General features: G+C 36.4%; 1 protein-coding gene across 2 annotated transcripts in view; it reads left to right on the top strand.

The window, feature by feature from the left end:
- RIPK1 (receptor interacting serine/threonine kinase 1) overlaps nucleotides 1-20,830 on the top strand; it is a 62,963-nt gene that overhangs the window by 18,902 nt on the left and 23,231 nt on the right. For both annotated transcript variants that reach the window (XM_074199411.1, XM_074199410.1), the window contains exons 2-6: nucleotides 1,007-1,224; nucleotides 8,524-8,677; nucleotides 12,409-12,546; nucleotides 14,267-14,528; nucleotides 20,600-20,749. In XM_074199411.1, coding sequence (XP_074055512.1) covers nucleotides 1,016-1,224; nucleotides 8,524-8,677; nucleotides 12,409-12,546; nucleotides 14,267-14,528; nucleotides 20,600-20,749 — 913 coding nt within the window. In that variant the 5' untranslated portion in view covers nucleotides 1,007-1,015. The remainder of the gene's footprint in view (nucleotides 1-1,006; nucleotides 1,225-8,523; nucleotides 8,678-12,408; nucleotides 12,547-14,266; nucleotides 14,529-20,599; nucleotides 20,750-20,830) is intronic.

Raw genomic sequence — 20,830 nt, 5'->3', positions numbered from 1 at the left:
TATTTCTTTTTTTTTAGGTTTTTGTTTTTTTGCAAGGCAATGGGGTTAAGTAGCTTGCCCAAGGCCACACAGCTAGGTAATTATTAAGTGTCTGAGGTTGGATTTGAACTCAGGTACTCCTGACTCCAGGGCCAGTGCTCTATCCACTGTGCCACCTAGCCACCCCAATCACTTAATATTTCTGAGATTCAGTTTTCTCATCTGTAAAATGGGAATAAAAGTATCACCCACCTCACTGGCTTGTGAGAAACAAATGAGATAGCAAAGGGTTTTTACAAACTTAAAATCTTAAGTAAATGCCAGCTATATTTGTTGTTATTATTTTTATCATTGGCAAATGAAAATAAGGTTAAATTCATATGAGCATAAGCAAAAGTTTGGCATTGTGCCTAAAAGCACTTAGTCATCTTTTATTTCCTCTTTCTTTATCCTTACAAGAATCTCTCTGCAAAGAACAAACTCAGAATGTTTTTCATGAAAATATTTGTGTTTCCTAAACCTAGCTTGATGAGAAGCAAGGAAGAAAAATAATAGCATTTATAGTGCTTTTTAAGTAAATAGGGCCCATCCAATGAATATCCTTTGATCTGAGAATAGAACTTAATCACTTTAAAGACAAGCTTGTAAACTACTTACAACTTGGACCAGATAACCTCTTCAGTTTCCTGTCAGCTTATGATTATTCTGGGAAACCTTCCTTTGACTTCCCCCTTATGACAGATGTAAGAGAGAGACTTGAACAAATCAGAACACTGTTAGAATTTTCTTTTGAGTTCCTCATCTAGGAGGATTTGATCTTCCTTAACCTGAAGCACTTGATGAACAATTTCCTATGGCCATCCCTATTCATAAAGAAAATAAGTTAAATTTTAAAAAAAGAATAAAACTGGAGTCTCTCATAGCTCAAAACAGAATGGAAAGTATGAAGCACAAAACATACACCTTTGAAAATGCTTATTAAATATGATTGCTGTAAGTATAATGGTTCTCTCTGCTTTCTTTTCAGGTCAGAATTATGCTAGAGAAAGAACTACATTTTCCAAAGGACTGTACATCTAAAAGAGAAGCAAATATGTCTTTGGATGACATGGAGATGAAAACTGATGACCTGTTAGAGAAAGAGCAGATAGACAGCGGAGGATTTGGGATGGTATCCTTGTGTTTTCATAGAAGCCATGGGCTTGTGATTCTGAAAAATGTATATACTGGTCCCAAACGCACTGAGTAAGTTGGCACAATGAAATTCAGTGGAAAGAGAGAAAGTATGTTGGTCAAATCAGTTGGGTTTTTTTTTTAGGTTTTTTGCAAGGCAATGGGGTTAAGTGGCTTGCCCAAGGTCATACAGCTAGGTGTCTGAGGTTGGATTTGAACTCAGGTATTCCTGACTCCAGAGCCAGTGCTCTATCCACTGCACCACCCAGCTGCCCCAAATTAGAGTTTTAAGAAACAAAGATAATTCATTCAGTTTATCTAATTTTAGAGTTTACTGAAAGATGTATAAGCAACACATAGAAACTTACTCATGCCACATGGACATAAGACATTCTGTTCCACTTTGATTCCCACATTAATCTGGCCAATGAAAATGAAACCATATATTTAACTACTCCCAAGAATTCTTACCTATCTAGACAATAATCCAACCACTAGATGGTCCATAGATGTTAAAGGCTGTACAGTTTTATATTGGTGGGGGAAGCAGGAGGAGAGAGGGAATGGTGGAGGTGGGCAGTTCTGAGGGAGGGGAGGGAAAGAGTAGAGGGAGAGAGTAGAGACAGAAAGGAGGGAGAGAGACAGAGATTGAGAATATACTAAGTGCTTCCTATGTTTTGGTACCAGAGAATTGGATGAATTATTTAGGGTAAGGACACCCAGCTACATTATAATGTACAGTAATCAGGTGTTGGTAGAATTCTTTAGAATACAGGAATACACCCATGAATATTCAATAATTACTCTTAGCTCTCTTTTTCTTTATATCCCCCTTCTTCTTTGGGTGAAGGGTCTTTTCATAGGAAAAAAAAACAAAAATCAATCAGTGATTACAATGATTGTCAAGGTACCTATGATTTCTTTCTATATCTGTAACACTTTAAAGTTTTCAGAGTGTTTTTCCATATATTATCTCATCTGACCCTCACAACAATTCTATGAAGTAGAAAATCGAAGATGATTGTTCCCATTTTATGATTGAGGAACTAGAGGCCCAGGGAAGTTCAGTTATACACCTAACATCACATAGCTATTAAGTAGAAGATGTACAACTAGACCACCCAGGTATTTTGGTTCTTGGTACATGCCATTTTTTTATATCACTGTATTTCTCACAGATAATATCTAAGCAAACATCTTTGAAGGATGGCTGGCATTAAAAAAATCCAATGGCATATATAGTAAACTGATTTCTTCAGAAAAAAATTGAGAATGGAGGAGTTTTTCTAATATTTCCATGTGCTATGTTTATTTGCTTTACTGCATCTATTACATTCAGCTGTGAGCAACCTGAGGAATCTAATCAGATGTTAGGAGTAGGACTGTAAGTCAAACATAAAATGCCAGTGCCTAGCCAGTGCCAGTATATAATTGGGCCAATCTTGCTATACATGAAAGATATATGTAGAAATTACTTGTGTTGTTGCTTAGTTGTTGTCCCCGTTTGGGGTTTTCTTGGCAAGGTTTGCCATTTCCTTCTCCATCTCATTTTATAGATGATGCTCTGAAGCTAACAGGGTTAAGTGGTCACACAGCTAGTAAGTGTCTTAGGCCAGATTTGAATTCAGAAAGATGAGTCTTCCTGACTCCAAGCCTAGTACTTTTTCCACTGTGTCAACTAACAGCCCCTGTGTCACCTATGTTGCCTCTAGGTAAAGTCATTAATAATATTTCTGGTATCAACAGAGCTATTTTCTTTGAAGATATTTCTTTGCCTTTTCTTTTTTTGTTGTTTTCATCTTCTTCCCCCCAGTAAGGCATACCTGATAGTCATATAGTTTTTTAAATTTTTTAAAAAACTTTTGCAAACATTTGAATCTTACAACTCTATAAAGTAAGTAGTTCATGTATAATGATTCTCCCCCCCCAAGTTACTGATGAGTAACCTAAGACTATTTGACTCTTCCAAAGTCACCCATTTTAGAAAGTGACAGAACCAGACCTCAAATTCAAATCTCTTGACTCCAAACCCTTACTCTTCCCAAATTTGGGTTCCTCCTTAATATCTGCACAGTCTCAAAAGGCTGGTTCTTTTGAGCAAAAGTTTTTCCATTAGAATTCCAAATGAAAGGAATTAATAATGAATTTAATCATGCCCTGACAATCCAGACTTGAGATGTCTTTAACATCTACACCTTAAATGAAGAACTTTTAGTAGTCTGTGGGGGGATCTTCCCTCCAATTCAATAATCCTAAGCCAATCAAGATGCATTTAATAAACATTATAGGTCATTGCTTTAAGTTCTGGGGATACAAAGAAAAATAATTCCTGACTTCAAGGAACTTACAAGAGGAAGAAAGCATGTTAATATAAACATATATATGCATGTAAACATATGCAAAATATATGTGTATGTTATATTGTATGATTGTATATATAAATATATTAAAATTTATACATTTGTTAAATACAAGATAACCTTAGAGAGAAAGGCACCGGCTAACTGTTGAGTTTGAGAAAGATCTCTTAAAGAATATGGTGTTTAGCCTGAATCTTGAAGGAGGCCAGGGATTCTAAGAATAAAAGATGTAGAGGAAGAACATTCCAGACATTAACTAAGCCAGAAGAGGGAATTTGCAATAAAATTATGAAGAATTTTAAAAAGTTTATATTTTCTTGAAGAAGCAACATAGGGCCATTGGATGTTCTCGAACAGTGGATTTGCTTAAGATTATTTTGTCAGCTGTGTCAAGGATACATAGGAGAGATGACAGAAGTCTGTAATCCACTAAAAAGTTATTGTGTGGTCCACTCTATAGACTTAAATTAGGTGGCCATGTGAATGGATGGCACAGATGGTAAAAATTTGGAGAAAGAATTGACAAGTCTTGGTTAGTTGGTTGGTTTGGTTTGGTTCTTGTTCTTCATTATCAAAGAAGACCAAAATGACATGACTATGTTTGAGACAAATTTGAGACAAATTATATACAACTGTGGTTGATCAGACCAGTATGAGTTCAGAATGCTCTGTCACATGTCAGGCACAAATAGTCCATGTGAACACCTGGGATCCTTACTCTAAACTTATGTATCTCACATTTCCTTTGAGCTGCTTCAATTCTGCCCTTCTCATAGAGCACAGCCCCCTCACTGATGACAGAAGGCCTTGCTGGGTGGTCCTGTGCCAGAGTCTCCCATGCTATACCAATCAATTCTAGAGTTCTTAAGAGTGACCTTTAGGGTATGCTGGTATTTCTTCTGGCCCCCTTGTGAGCATTTCTCCTGTCGTGAGTTCTCCATAAAAGTCTTTTTGGCAAACATATAGTTGGCATTCTAGCAAGATGACTTGCCCATCATCATTGCACTCTCTGTAGTGATGTTTGAATACCTGGCAGTTTAGCTCAAGAAAGGATCTCAGTATCTTGTATCTTCTGCCAGGTGATTTTCAGAATCTATGACAAGACTTAGCAACTAATTATAAATGGAGAATGAGTAAAAGTCAATACCAAAGGTTTTAAATGTGAATGACTAGAACTATAGTGGTGCCTTTAACGTGAATAGAGAAGTTTGGAGACAAGTAGATTTAAGCAGAAAGGTAATGAATTTTGGTAGGGTTATGTTGAATTTGATTTGTCTGTATGACAGTTATGGAGAATGAGGGAGGGAATCAATTAGGAAGGAGTTAAAAGATTGCCTTGTTAACAATGATCTCTAATTGAAGTTAGATAAAATAAATTTGTAGATGTACACAATTTTCAAGACTCTAGCTCTGTTCAGCAGCACATTTTTGGAGTGGAGGCAATGGGTTGTAGAAGTTTGGGATTTGGTCATGCATGAGTTGTGAGTGATGGGACAAGGGAGCAAGGTATTTAAGAATATAGGAGAGTGAAGAGTTGAACTAGTTCACTAAGGGGTCACTATTGGGAAGGAAAGAGAATCCAGTTAGAGCGGGGTTGATTGAGAGTGGTGAGATTGCAGGTTATAATGAAAATGAAGAATAGGGAAATGAAGTTTAGGAACAAATGAACTATTAGATAGAAAGGAGGAAGATTTCAGCTCAATATAAGAACTTTCTAAAGAGTGGAATTTTCAGAAAATATAATAGAATAAGATAAATAATCATAAGAAGTGATCAGAGTAAGAAATCATCTGTCATAGATATCATAGATTGAAGCCTTGCTTTGGGTGGAAGAATCTTCAAGTTTATCCTATTAGATTCTTCCACCTTTAAGATACTGTAACTCAAACATTTTGATCAAATATTTACATGCATTTTGACATAGGCATCGTTCCTTTGATCATTCACCTTCTGTTCAGACTGCGAGATTATCTGTAGTTTAACTGTGATTTTATTTCCTATATAGTACAAGGTAGAATGGAAAGTCTGTGAAGTACACAGGTAGAAGGTTTCAAAATTCTCTCTAAGGAATTGAATTTGAATATGTCTTCCTTTAACCATGGTTCTCTTTCAAGTAATCTTTGTTTATCGGGGGAAAATCTATTAAAAGTCCTTAACTCACAGAAACTGCTAAAAAACTAATATAAAGGAGAAAAACGATAGCTTGGAAAGTAGGTTTTTCTGTCCTAAGCATCCCTATTCTGAAACAGAAACCAAAAAGCAAATAGCTGTCTGCTGATTGCTGAGTTCTTATCATTGCTTATTCCATACTGGTATTGAGCATTTATAGAATAAAGATTGTAAAGTGTTTTACATATATTCTCTCCTGTGACAGCAACCCTGGTGAAGTGGTGTTTTCTAGATGAAGAACCTGAGGCTGAGAAAGGTTAAGAGACTAGCTCTATGGGTGTGACACAAGTAGTTAGTATATGGGGCAGGATTTGAACTCTTTTCTCCTAGACTCAGTGCAGCACTCTATCCACTACACTACCTATATCATAGTGTTGTTTAGTCAGTTATAGCTGATTCTTTGCGATCTCAATTGGAATTTTCTTGGCAAAGATACTGAAGTGGTTTGCTATTTCCTTCTCCAGTTCATTTTTTAGATGAAGAAATTTAAGACTGCCCAAGGTCCCACAACTAGTAAGTGTCTGAGGTCAGATTTAAACTCAGATCCTCCTGACTCCAGGCCTTGCACTCTATCTACTGTGCCACACAGCTGACTACCTGTATCATAGGATCTCAGATTTCAAGCTAAGTGGGACCTTAGAGACCATCTAATCTAATCCCCTTATTTTACAGATAAGGAAATGGGCACTGAGAGGTTAAGGGGTCCTGTCCACCATGACACAAATCCTACTGTGCATAGAGCATAGTTTGGTTCACATCAGTCCCCTCCAACCTCTTTGCCACATTCAACCTTTCATGCTCAACTCTCAATATGCTCCTTGGCTGGACTTCACCCTCAACCTCCACATTCTTTCCATGTTCTTAACTCTCTCCAGTTACTCTGGATTAGCTTTTATCAGGCTACACCCCAAATAGACCATTAAAGCTAGGCTTGCAACTTCCATATTGTCTGGTTGATCCTGCTACCTGACTATATCTGCTAACTACTCAATGAGCATCCAGCCATTTCACAACCAAATTCTCTGACAATCACAAAATTTCCCCACCTTCCTAAAATCTGTAATAACTTACTAATTTGTCCACCAGTTTCAGAAATAGTGATAGATGGGGAGAAAGTCTCCTCATATAAATGATATTACTTGATTCTACCTGTTCTTCTTAGTCCCACAGCATCCCAAAGTCCTGACAGAGAGCTTTCTGGAACTACAATCTAATTTTTAGATTTTGGCCAGGTAGCACCTATCTTCCAGCTTGTGATGAAGATCAATTGGAATTATATTTGTAAACAGCTTATTAATACAGTGCAATTTTGTTTTCTTTAGACTAAGGAACAGACTTTTAAATTTGACCACTATATCATGTCTAGCTATCTAGTATCTGTATTTTTCTCAATTATATATTTATCATGTTTGTGAATTAGAGGCTCAGCAAAATTACCTTTTATATAAACTGAAAGCCATTATTGAACAATGGTTTAAAAATGATGAAAGCTGGAATTTATATGACACTTAAAGACTTTCAAAGTATTTTATTTCACTTGATCCTCACTTGATCTGTCATGTGATTTTGATGAGGAAAGTCCTATTATTAACCCCATTTTTATAGAAGAGGAAACTGAGACTCAGAGATTAAATCACTTATCCCAGAAGAATAAAGCCTATAAGTGACAGAAATGGAATTTTTACCAGGTTTTCCTGATTCCACATCTCTGTCCCTTATGTTACACTGCCAATTATCACACAGGTCTAGGTGGAGTTTATTTTTCTATTTGAAGTAGGAGTTGTGTTTCTGATGGGGATTCAGAAAGGTTATATTGGACCACAATAGGGTCTCCCAAGTGACTTCATGCATAGCCTCTATCTTTCTGTAACTCATATCTCATTCATACATGAAGTTTTGTTGGAAGACAGCAGATGAACATGAATCTTCATAGAACAGACACATATATGCAGGGTCAGCCTTTCCTATAACCACAGCAGACAGTTTCCTACATGGAATGATTTGAAGACACTTAGAAAATCTTTTTCTTCAAAGGTATCTCCTTACTAGCTGGTTAAATTGCCTGAAATTTCACCATTAAAGATTCTTTTATTTGAGTTAAATAATTCTTCTCTTCTGAGTCACTTGTAAAAAATGCACACAGTGTTTGGGAAGATGAAGAATAACATCTTAGTATGTACTCACTGACAGGAGAATTTACTGTCTAAATAGGCAGGCCTGTGGAAGCACTGGGGCAAAGGACATGTAAAACAAGAAAGGAAAGGGGGAAAGAGGAAGTGGTGTCATTAAATAAAAACCACTTACTTTTCATAATTCTGCAAAGGACCAGCCTTGAACTTGAGGATCAGTGAAATATATTCAAGGTGCAAGAGAATTAACTTTTTCTTAAAGTATGAAAGAATCTCTGGAGGAATAATACCTTCATTTGAATTCATTGACAAGAGGTTTAACAATCTAACATAGGTTCTGAATCATTTTTGTGTCATTTACTCTTTTGACATTCTAGTTAAGTGTGAAAGGCCCTTTTTTAGAATTTTTTTTAAATTGTAATTGAAAAGTTTTAGTGAGAAATTAGTGAAAATGAAATGTGTTTTTCCCCATCCAGGTTCACAAATCTCTTGAAATCTATGCCCTGACCCCTTATCTCTCCTTTATATTCCTCATTTCATTCGTAAGAGCCATAGGAAAAGAATTGTTTAACCCAAGAAATAACAACTTTCATGGTTATGGAAGGTGTTTTCTCTGTCACTTTGTTTAGAAGAATATTGAATTGATGACAGGGTTGCTCTTCTGGGGCCTTTAATTAGCACTTAACTCTCACTGGTATGTTCCCCTCCAACAGGTATAATGCTGCCCTCCTTGAAGAAGGAAAGATCATGCACAAGCTGCAGCATAATCGGGTAGTGAAGTTCCTAGGCTTTATTTTAGAAGATGGGAATTATTCTCTAGTAATGGAGTATATGGAAAAGGGGAATCTAATGAAGGTGCTGAAGACAGTAAGTAAAGAGCTTTTTTGCACACATAATTTTGTAGACATTGTAGCTGATTTTCTATATGGTCATTTTGATGTTTTTTTGCATATACAGGTTGACTTAGAAATTTCTTTTTTTTTTTAAGTTGGGTTTTTTTGGCAAGGCAATGGGGTTAAGTGGCTTGCCCAAGGTCACACAGCAAAGTAATTATTAAGTGTCTGAGGCCAGATTTGAACTCAGATACTCCTGACTCCAGGACCCGTTCTCTATGTACTGCGCCACCTAGCTGCCCCAACTTAGAAATGTTTTTTTTCCCCCTTAATAAAATTTCACCTATAGGATTTTAGAACTATAAATGCCTTTTAAAAAGTACAAATATTTTGGATTCACTTTTTTTAGTTTTTTAGTTAATTTTAAGTTAAATTTATTTATTTTTCCAACTACCTGTGAAGATAGTTTTTTTTTTACTTTTTAAAATTTTTTTCCTTTTATTGAAGATTTTGAGCTTTACAATTTTTCCCCCAATCTTACTTCCTACCCCCACCCCCCCACAGAAAACAATTTGTCAGTCTTTACTTTGTTTCCATATTGTACATTGATTGGATTAACTTATTATTATTATTATTATTATTATTATTATTATTATTATTATTATTATTTTAAGTTTTTGCCAGGCAATGGGGTTACATGGCTTGCCCAAGGCCACATAGCTAGGTAGTTATTAAGTGTCTGAGGCCGGATTTGAACTCAAGTACTCCTGACTCCAGGGCTGGTACTCTATTCACTGTGCCACCTAGCCACCCAATTGGATTCACTTATTAAAAAAACCTCTCTGAAACCTTTTTTGACAATCCTTGCTCACAGTGATCTTTCTGTCTTCAAAACTTCCATTATCATGTTTTACCATATTGTTCATTTGGTACTAAATTGTGTTGTTTGTTATTTTTTTATGGGCATGCACCTACCTGCTTAACCAATCTGTGAGCTCCTTGAAAGTAGGTACTACATCCCACTACCTAGAACAGGACTTTGCCAAAAAAGGCTCAGTATATATTTGTTAATAATAATGATATAAACCTATACTCTGATTCCTTGAATTTCAATTCTTGGTGTGGATTTTCTATTAATAGAGTAAATAATTCCAACTTAATGACTTATAGGACATCATGGTTAAAAATCTCATTACTTGTTGGCTAACCTTATGGTGATGAGCTGTAGATAAATTAGGTAAAATACATAATAGCATGACAAATGTCATGCCATAAACCAAGTAAAGGACTACTTCTTTTATGCCAAATATGTAACCTTGATTTTTTCTGGCAACCTAATTGAATAAGATCATTTTAAGAAAAGATAGTTGACAAACCCAAATCAATATTACCACTCTCAGATTTATATTTTAAAAGGAATTTTTTTTATGGTTTTGTCTCTATTAGTTGCCTGATTTATATATTCCTTAAAGTTGAATGAGACTATCACATCTAATTCTCTGATAACTGGTGCTTAGTATATGGTGTAGGATATGTAAACAAAAAAACTAGATTGATATTTAACAAACATTTCAATTCAAGCAACATTTGGTAAACACAGACTGTGTACCAGGTGTTCACGTGGACTATTTGTGTCCCATCTGTGGTAGAGCATTCCGAGCTTGTATTGGACTGATCAGCCATAGTCAGACAACACTGTATTTTGTTTCAAACTTGGTGTTGTCATTTTGGTCTTCTTCAGTAATGAAGGACAAGAACTAATGAACCAAATAACAGGTAGGAATTCAGTTGAGAAGGGGGTAAAGATGAGACATTAGGAAATAGGGTAATCATAGTAATACATTTTGCTTTGGGTGACAGAATGCTGTGCAGGTAGGCTCCAGCATATAGTGTGTGAAGGGAAGTAGTATGAGGGAAATATGAAGGGGTTGGTGCCAAATTGTGGAGGACTTTAAATACCAGCCATAGGAGCTAAAATTTAATTCCAAAAGAAACTACTGGGGATTTTTTTTTTGACCAAAGAGAAACAAGATGAGCTCTTTTATTTTGAAAACTGTGAGAAGGAAAGTTGTGTGGCAAAAGGAGAAGGGAGAAGAAAGTGAAGACAGGATGTTTTATTGGGATGTTACTGAAAATAGTACCTGGAAATCATTATATGCACCTAGTTAGTGGCAGTGAGAAGACAGAAGGGCAGATGCACCCAAGAGATTGCGCAGAGGGGGAATTGCCAAGATTTGGTAACTGATGAGTTTTGCCTTCCAAAGTCATCATCTAGGAAGGAGAAAGATTCTACACTGACTTGTTGCATTGATGTTGCCCCTTCCAACTCTGCATTGGAACTCTGCTTTCAGAATTCCTTAAAAACCAGTTTACATGCCATATCAAGGCAGCCCCATTGCACACCTTTGATAAAAAACAACCTCAAACAAAGAAGCTAGGTATCACTCATCTCATTCATTAAAATTAACTCTGAAGAACCTTTAGCTCTTCCCCAGAAAACCAAATCCATTGTCAAATGACCAGAATTTTATACCCAAAGGTAGAAAAAGAATATGCTACTTACTCTCCTCCCAAAATAGAAGTTCCAGTGTTTGGAGTAGTTCAAGCATATGTGCATAGCCACCCAAAAAAACAACTTTAAAAGAAACAACAGTGATTTGAATGAAAATTTTCGAGGAAAATAGAAATGTTTTATTACTCTGGTTATAAGAATGTACTAAGAGGAATTAAATTTTCTGGCATGTTTGTTAATTTGGTAATTCCTTTTATAGATCAGACCTGCATTTTGTACTCACCTTTCCTACATGTAGTATAGTGTTGTAGACAGAATACTGAACTTCAAATTCTGTCTGATAACTTAACTGAGTGATCATGAGAAGGTAATATATAACCTCTTTGAGTCTCATGTCCTCATTTATAAAATGGGATAACAGAAACACCTACGACACAGGTTTATTGGAAAGTTTACATAAAGACTGTATGAAATATAATAATGTCATATTAATATATAATAGTATAGCATCAATGATTATTATGTTATTAATATCATACTTATTTTAAATGTTTAAATCTTTCTCTTGTCTGCTGCTGAACCCATGAAACAACATAGACATAATATCAATTTCTGACATTATATTGATGTGATACAGTATTTATGCTATGAAATTCTATACAGAGAGGAAATACATTTTTAAATTTTACTTATTTAAGGCATGGCATTAAGTGATTTGCCCAACATCACACAGCTAGGCAATTATTAAGTATCGGAGGATATATTTGAACTCAGGTCCTCCTGACTCCAGGGCTGGTGCCTTCATAAAGAAACTTTAAAAATTTTGGTCTTTCTCACCCTCAATAAACATAAAAATTTCAGCATATAAAGAACAAGAAGATTGTATGCAAAATTATAAAAAATGTTGAAGCATCAAAATGTATTAAATTATATGTCAAACAAGTAGTTTGGTTTGTTTTTTTAAGCATATAATCATTTTAAAGTAGTAGTTACAAAATTTCCCTGTTTGTTGACCTTCTAAACTTTAAGAGAAAATTTTCAAAGAAAGTGGAAATGTTTTATTATTACCATGGTTATAAGAATGTAGCACAAAAACATTTAAATTTTCAGGATGTTGCTAAAGGGATATATTCTCAGTGATTAAATTGCATCATTTTTAGTATTCTCTCTAAAGAGTTGATTCATTAGATAATTATTGCCATCTTGTCCTTTTGTTCCTTTATTCACTAGAACTCTTGTCATTTTTGTTTTAGACGAGTATCCCCTTGTCTGTGAAAGGGAGAATCATCCTAGAGATCATTGAAGGAATGTGTTATTTGCACAAAGAAGGTGTCATTCACAAAGACCTAAAGCCTGAAAACATCCTTGTGGACAATGACTTTCATGTTAAGGTGATGCTGGAGCTCCCAGGGTGAACTCACTGTATTCTATCCACTCTAATATATGTGTGTCCTCAGTGCACCATAGAGCAGTGTCAGCATATTGGACATTAGATCATAACCCACTCAGCCCTTTACTGGTGCTGGTTATGGCTTAAAAAAAAGATTCATACAGTGGAGTTGGGGGCTGAAATGTTCATTCTTGTTTCCTATACTGATCCCAGGGTCATAGTTTTATTCTGTACCCACAGAATTATATGGATGCCCCCAAAGAGAGGTAAAATTGTACCCTTTGACTTAGCCTCATTTGTATATATTTGTCTTTCCTATTTTCCTGTCTGTGTGTGTGTGTGTGTGTGTGTGTGTGTGTTTTCTTTCTGATCTCTGCATTTTCTTTACTGCCTTCTTTCCCTTAGGTTCTGGCCAGGGATTCCACCACAAGTAGTGTCTTGGTCCTTCCCTCAGGGTGTCTCTTACTGAATGAACTTCTGGGTATGTGGAGCTGCTTGCAAAATTACCAGCCTCACTCTCTTCCTGAGTCATTGAAGTCTAGTGGCAGGACAAAAGTTAGGATGACCTAGAATGCAATGGATGAACTTGGCATTTTGATGCCCAGCCAAGCCCCAAGTGCCCCACAACATCTGCTTCAGCTGCCTTCATGGCTATTGGAAAACATTGTTTCTCATCCATCCATTTCTTTGAGGAAAGTTTTCATATAGTTAGGGTAGCCATCCCCAATCTACTGAAAGGTTTGAGGCTGTCATTTATCTTTAACCTTGTTTAATCCTTCTGATGGTTTGCTGGGCTGGGGTGGGGGGATGTTGAGGGGAAGTGCTTCTTGGAACTTCTATAGGCAAGACTTGGGGAAGGTGAACACCAAAGGTGGATAGCTAGTCCTGAACAGGCTCAGCAAGCTCTCACACCAGAAGTACTAGTGCCCCTGTACATCCCATACACTGCAGTAGCTAGGTAGTGAAGTAGATAGAACACCCAGCCAGGAATCAGAAAAATTCCTTGTCTGAGTTTAAATCTGGCCTCAGACATTTACTAGCTATGTGACCCTGGGCGAGTCACTTAACCCTGTTTGCCTCAGTACCTCATCTGTAAATGAACTGCAAAAGAAGGCAAACCACTCTAGTATCTTTTTTTTTTTAGCTTTTTTGTAAGGCAATGGGGTTAAATGGTTTGCCCAAGGCCACACAGCTAGGTAATTATTAAGTGTCTGAGGTCGGATTTGAACTCAGGTACCCCGACTCCAGGGCCAGTGCTCTATCCACTGTGCCACCTAGCCACCCCCACTCTAGTATCTTTACCAAGAAAACCCTCAATGTGTTCACAAAAGTCAGACATGACAATTTTCTGACTAAATATTTGATACTCTTTCCTCTATATCAAATATGTATAGTTGCCTAAAAATTCAGGTATGTTTGTAATGACTTGGATAACACCAGAGTTTTCTGCAAGATTTCATAGTGCCTTCCATTTTCAGTCAATTCAGTAAACATTAAGCACCTGCATTATATTAGGCAGTAAAGATGCAGAGATGAAAAATGACCCAATCTCTGCTCTTGAGGAACTTATAGTCCAAAGGGGGGAATATAATTTGTACTTATATTAGGAAGAATGTAGTAGGAACAAAGGAGGTAACAGAACAAAGTTTTATTTAAAAAAATGAAGAGAGAGTGATTACTTAGATACATACTCTGATTTCTGATTTTGACCTCTTTTGCAGATAGCAGATCTTGGTGTTGCCTCCTTTAAGACCTGGAGCAAACTGACTAATGAGGAAAATAACAGGCAGAGGAAAATAAATACCGCTGCTAAGGTGAATGCTGGCTGCCCGAGCACTGTGGCTAAGGCAAATGCTGGCACCCTATTTTACATGGCCCCAGAACACTTGAATGATGTCAACGCAAAACCCACTGACAAGTCAGACGTGTACAGTTTTGCCATAGTGCTCTGGGCAATTTTTGCGAACAAGGAACCATATGAAAGTAAGACATGTGTGGGAGAACATCATATGATTAATCCAAATTGTTCCATGAATTTAAGACTCATGTGTCTAAAAAAATCAGTTATAATTTAAAGGAAACTAGGGCTAAAAACAAAAAAAAATTATAGTATTGATAATAAGTCCTAATACTTCATCCAAACTCTGGATGGGTACTTTAAAGTCTTCAATGAAAGGGGGTTTGGATATTTATTTAACACAACTTGAATAGACCGCTGTGCTAGTCTCTGAAGGACAAAAATGTTGTGTAAAACCATTCTTGAAAGGTGGAGTTTGAACAAAGTTCAAGGACTATTCCCTTTAATTTAGAAAAAAACAGATATTTTATTGTCTGATCTTGTTACCTTTTAGACTTCTTGTCTCTTCTTTAAGGATATGATTTCTCTCTCATCACACCCAACTTGGATTAAGGTACAACATGGAAACAAAGTAAAGACTGACATCGCTTTCTGGGGGGGGGGGGGTTAGGGAAGTAAGATTGGGGGGAAAATTGTAAAACTTAAATAATATCTTTAATAAAAACAATTCCCGCCCTCAAAGAACTTACAATCTAGAAGGGAAGGTAGAAGGGAAAACAGGTATACCACAAAAGTCTCCCATTGTATGTTCTTACTATTGCAGGAAATAACTAGTAGAAACTGATAATTTAGTCATTAAAAACTAATTTTTTAGGAATCCCAGGTAGTAGGGGGTTGATTTGGTTTTTGGATTGAACTGGTCTGGTTATAATGGTGAGAGTGATTAGAAAATATGCTGTGAAGAGTACGTTCAGTGTAGTGGTGTTTGAGTGTGTATCTTGTATCAACAGATATATGTATTCTGGCTTTAGTTCATACTGTTTCATACAGTACACATAATGTATACCAGAACAATGAAATTGTTAAATTCAGCCTATCTTATTTGGATTGTACTGGCTGAGTTTGATCTCAATATCCTATCCCTAGTGAAAAATGTTCATTTATCAGGCATATTTAACACAGCGAGTAGCAATTTCCCCATTGCTGGAAGACTTGAGTAGAGGCACAATGACCATTTCACAGAATCTCACTTATTGTTTTTCAATTGAATTTATAATATTGGGAATGGAATGGGAACTGTTCTATGATTTGAGAAACTTACAGTATAATTGGGAGGTTAAGATACACACATGTATACACATATACATACATACATATATATGTGTGTGTATATATATACAAACACACATAGCTTGGTAGAAAAATTAAGAAGTCTCTTGATGTGGATTAAAGAGGAATGTAAAAACTGGCTTGAAGTTTAACATCAAAAAACTAAAATTTTGGCAACTAGTCTCATCACCCCTTGGCGAATAGAGGAAAAGAAGTGGAAGTGCAGTGACAACTTTTATAATCCTGAACTTAAAGATCACTGTAAATGGTGACAGAAGCTATGAATTTAAAAGATGCTTGCTCCTTGGAAAAAGCTATGGCATATCTGAACAGAAAAAGCAGAGATCACTTTGCCAACAAAGGTCCATTTAGACAAAGTAGTTTTTCTGTGGCAACTGGATGGCCCAGTGGAGAGAGTTCCTGGCTTAGAGTCAGGAAGAAATGAATCCAAATTGCATCTCAGAAACTTTACTAGCTATGTGACCCGGGGCAAGTAATTTAACTCTATTTGCCCCAGGTCCCTCATCTGTAAAATGAGCTGGAGAAGGATATGGCAAACCCTTCAGTATCTTTGCCAAGAAAACCCAGAAAATAGAGTCACAAAGGGTCAGACATGGTTGAAACAACTGAATAATAGCAGTTTTCCCATGAATAATATATGACTGTAAGAGTTGGACTATAAGGGAAACATATGTGCTACAGAATCAATGCTTTCAATTTGTGGTGCTAAAAGCACATTTAAGAGTCCCTTGTACAGCAAGGAGATCAAATCAGTCAATACTTAAAGAAATTAATTCAGGCTATTTACTGGAAGGTCAAATATCGAAACTGAAACTTAAATACTTTGGACATATGATAGAAAACATCCCAATGTTGAGAAAGACTGAAGAAAAAGGAAAAGGTGACAGCAGATGAAATGGATAGATAGTGTTGTAGAGGTAATGACCATAAATTGAACAGATTGAGATGGAGATCAGAAGAGCCTTGAGTGCTACAATCCATGGGGTCACAAAGAAGCTTAGGACATGCTTTTTGTTTGTTTGTTTACAAAAATTTACTTCCTATGTACAAGATCATTCAAAAAGATTTGGAGGTTTTAATGAATTTAGTAAAAAAGGAAAAAAGCTAACATTATCTTTTGCTGCATTTTCAGCATAGTATCCAGGAATAAAGAAATTATAGTTCCATTCTATTCTGGTCAGCCTACAACTAGAGTATTCTCTTCATTTCTAGGAACTATACTTTAGGAAAAACATTGATTTGCTAGACATCCAGAGGAGAGTAAAAGATGGTGGAAGGGAAGAAGCTCATGCCATATGAGGATAGTTTGGAGAATAAGAGATCTTCACCCCAGGCGGGGAGAGGAGAGAAAATGCAGAAGCACATTATTGCCATCTTTTGATATTTAAAACTTTGTCATGAAAAAAAAGGATCAAGTTTGTGTTCCTTGGCCTCAAAGAACAAAACTAGGTACAATGGATAAATGTTAAATGGTCTTCAGTAAGGAAAACCTTTCTAACAATTATTCAGGAGCAGAATATACTACTTTAGAAGATTGTGAATTCCTCTTCATTGGAATGGATGACTCTTTGTTGAGACATAGATGGAATTCTTTTTCAGATATGGATTGAACTGCATGGCCACTGAAGTCCCTTTAGTTTTTGAAATTCTGTGATTCTGAAATGTCAATTGAAAGTGTCTTGAGAAATTTGAGGAGTGAAAGATCACTTTCATTGGGGCAATGTAATAAACTGTAGTAGCACCTAAGATAGGCTTCCCAGGAAGAGAAAGAATTTCCACAAGCAGTGATATGGAAGGAGGTGGGTAGTGGCTAACAGTCAAGTCTAGATTAACATATTTTCATGTGAAAATGAATTAAACAAAAATATGACTAAAAGATATGTTGTAGAGGGTCTTAAATGCCAAGTGAGGAAATTTGTATTTTATCGTAAAGAATAGTAAGCCACAGGTGAATGACAAAGTCAGCCCTCTATATTAGGAAGATTATTTTGGTAGCTCTCTGAAGGATGGCTTCCATTAAAGGCCTGCCCTGGGACTTTTTCATGGTGTGGAGATGACCTTAAGGTGTTTGAAGTTTGTGTTAATGTATCACAAGTTCTAATTTGTCCTACTAAGATAGAAATTCCATAATAATGGCACATTTATGTCCAAGGATCAGTGTAGCTTAATGTAGAGATCCATTACCAATTTAACTATGGGTTAATATTTTGTCTACAAAATCTCACTAAGGTTACATGCTAAGATAGAGGATTGGAGAGAAGACACTGGATACAGGGAACCTAATTAGGAGAATATTATAAAAGTGTTGGTGAGAAACAATGAAGGTCTGAACTAGTATAGTAGAAAGGAATGAATGCAAGGTGTTGCTAATGTGGAATCAAGAGGTTTGAGCAACTGGTTATAGGAAATGATGTTGAAGAAGGAATTAATGGGGCAACTAGGTGGTGCATTGGATAAAGCACCAGCCATGGAGTCAGGAGTACCTGGGTTCAAATCCAGTCTCAGACACTTAATAATTACCTAGCTGTGTGGCCTTGGGCAAGCCACTTAACCCCATTTGCCTTGCAAAAACCTTTAAAAAAAAGAAGAGAAAAAAAGAAGGAATTAATGGAAGCTATGGGTTTTGAGCTTGGGTAACTAAACAGATGGCTCTTCCAACAAAAGAAATAGAAGAGCTGGAGAATGGGTTGATAACTGAAACCTTGCAAGTGAATAAGATTGTGGAATATAGGAAGGGATGAAAATAGTTTTGGATACCATACTTAAGAAGTTGAAGGAGGAAGATGAATTAGTGAAGGGGTTTGAGGAGTAACTAGAGCAAGGAATGGATGAGTATTATGAAAGAGGGAATGATCCAGCAAAGACTGGAGGAATGAGAGAGCAAAGAACAAAAAAAATCCCAAATAGACAATAACAAAAAACCCTCAGGTTTGAAAATTAAGAATTCAATAGTATCTTTGAGACAGCAATTTCAGTAGTGTTAGGGATAAAAGCCATATTACATCAATGAATGAGAGTTGAGGAAGAAGAGTGAGTACTCTTTCTAGAGTTTGACTGGGAAGGAGAGAAGAAAACTAAAATGATGACTTGAGATAGTAGTCGTAGGTGATTAAGGGAAGATTCTTTTAGAAGAGAAAATATTTAGATATGTAGACAAAAGGGAACGAATAGTAAAGAAGGAGTCCTAGAGAGAGGGAAGAATTGACAGAACAAAGACCTTGAGGGGATAGTATCAAGAATAAATGGGAAGAGATTACTAGTCTTGACTAGAGGAGAGCCCCATCCTAAGACTAAAGAAAGAAAGGCAGAAGGGGTAGAGACAAGGGTATGAAAGAATAGACAGGAGGGAACTCTTTATGAATTGCTTTTGTGTTCTCAAAAAAGTCGTGTGAGGTAAAGTGTAAGTTGGATGTTTGAGGAGATAGGAGAAGGTCTAAAGTAAATGTGATTACTTGCAGTCCTTCACTTTCAAAGAGAACCAATGACATTACTGTGTGATGTTTTGACATGTCTGAGAACTGGAGATAAGGGAATCAATCCCAGCTGAATAGAAAGACTGCCATGAAATGGTAAGAACCAAGTGAACCTAGTGACTCTGGTTTTGTTCCTGATACCAATAGAGCTCAGGAAGCTTGTCACTGAGAACAGAAAAGGCATATAAGAGTTAAGCATTAGCAAAAGAGCACAGGACAAGGTGCCACTATAACCAGAAAAGTAGGGAAAATGAACTGTGAAAACAAGAAGATTGTAGCTGCTGCCAAAAGCCATTTTTAAAAAAGCATCATTTTCTCTCTCAGTCTGAGGCTACCTATGGATACCATATTAAAATTGGGTCAGCCCAGGTCACTGGACTGACATAACCATTATACTATGATGATAGAGCAGAGTGTTAATAGGAAGAAAGGTCAAAGAACTAGGTGGAACTTCAAAGTGGCAGAGCAGTGCAGGTCTATAGGACTTGATTACTTGGGTAGTTTTCCCATTTTATCTGTACTTGTTTCCTTGTCTTATATATGTCACTAGGGGAGTGACAGCCTTGAGCTGTTCAGAAAGTTGCTTCAGGCAGTAAGCACAGTGTACATATCAGAAGCCTGCATCTCAACACACCTTCTGAGACTGTCTATTGTTTTTAAAAAGTGAACCAGAATACTGATATAAGGTCTTAGGAGTAAAAGGAAATGCATTACTGGCTGAGAGGATTGAATAATAGGAATAAAAACTGTGAAGGTAAGAGAAGGAAAGTTAAGACAGAACATGGACAACTGTCTGGATGTGCCTAAGAGGGATTAAGGGAACTGGGTAATGAAGAAAGTAAAAATTGGTCTTAGCAGTGTATTGAAAAGATTGTTGCCTTTAGAGAAGGGAATCTCAGTGTTCAAGGTCTTGGAGACGGTAGTTTCAAGTGATGCTGATGTTTAAAGTTATGATTCCTCCATTAGGTGAATAAAGTAGAGTGGAGATGGAGGTCATAAGAAACTAAGGAATCACAGGAAGAAATATTGAAGTAACTAAAAGAGGATAATGTAGGTTAAGGAGCAAATTGGCAAGCTAGATGAAAAATGTGAAAGATCCCTTGAAAGTTGAGGAATATTGGAATATGGAATAAAATGTCTTATAGAGATTTCATAAATCATTGTTCTCAGTTAAATTCTGAGATCTTAGAAGGAAAGACAAGTGATAATAGTGTAGCTAGGGGCTAGAAACCTTCAGAGACAACATCCCCCAACTAGATGACTTTGAAGTCTCTTCCAACTAAAAGACACTGTTATGATTCTCTTCTGTCAACAGTTATAACCATTGTAGACACTAAAAGCAATTCCTAGTACAGATCTTCCTTTTATTGTAGAACACTTATGAAATTGGAGAAAGAAAAAGGGCAGTGATGAAGCTTATTTTTGCCTTTCAGATGCCATTTGTGAACAGCAAATAATAACATGTGTTGGAAATGGAAACAGACCAAATGTAGAAGAAATTAAGGAAAACTGTCCAAAGGAGATTATTAACATCATGGTATGCTGCTGGAACGGGAAGCCAGAAGAGCGACCAAGCTTTAGTGGTAAGATATTTATGAACCTGAATTATACCCCATATAAAGATTTTCGGAGATGCTTCTGATTGGAGCTCAGAAATCAAAATA

Source organism: Macrotis lagotis, chromosome X (assembly GCF_037893015.1).
Source record: "Macrotis lagotis isolate mMagLag1 chromosome X, bilby.v1.9.chrom.fasta, whole genome shotgun sequence".
NCBI classification, from domain to species: Eukaryota; Metazoa; Chordata; class Mammalia; order Peramelemorphia; family Peramelidae; genus Macrotis; species Macrotis lagotis.
Note: the sequence above shows the minus strand (reverse complement) of the source record. Positions and strands in the feature narration are given on the sequence as shown.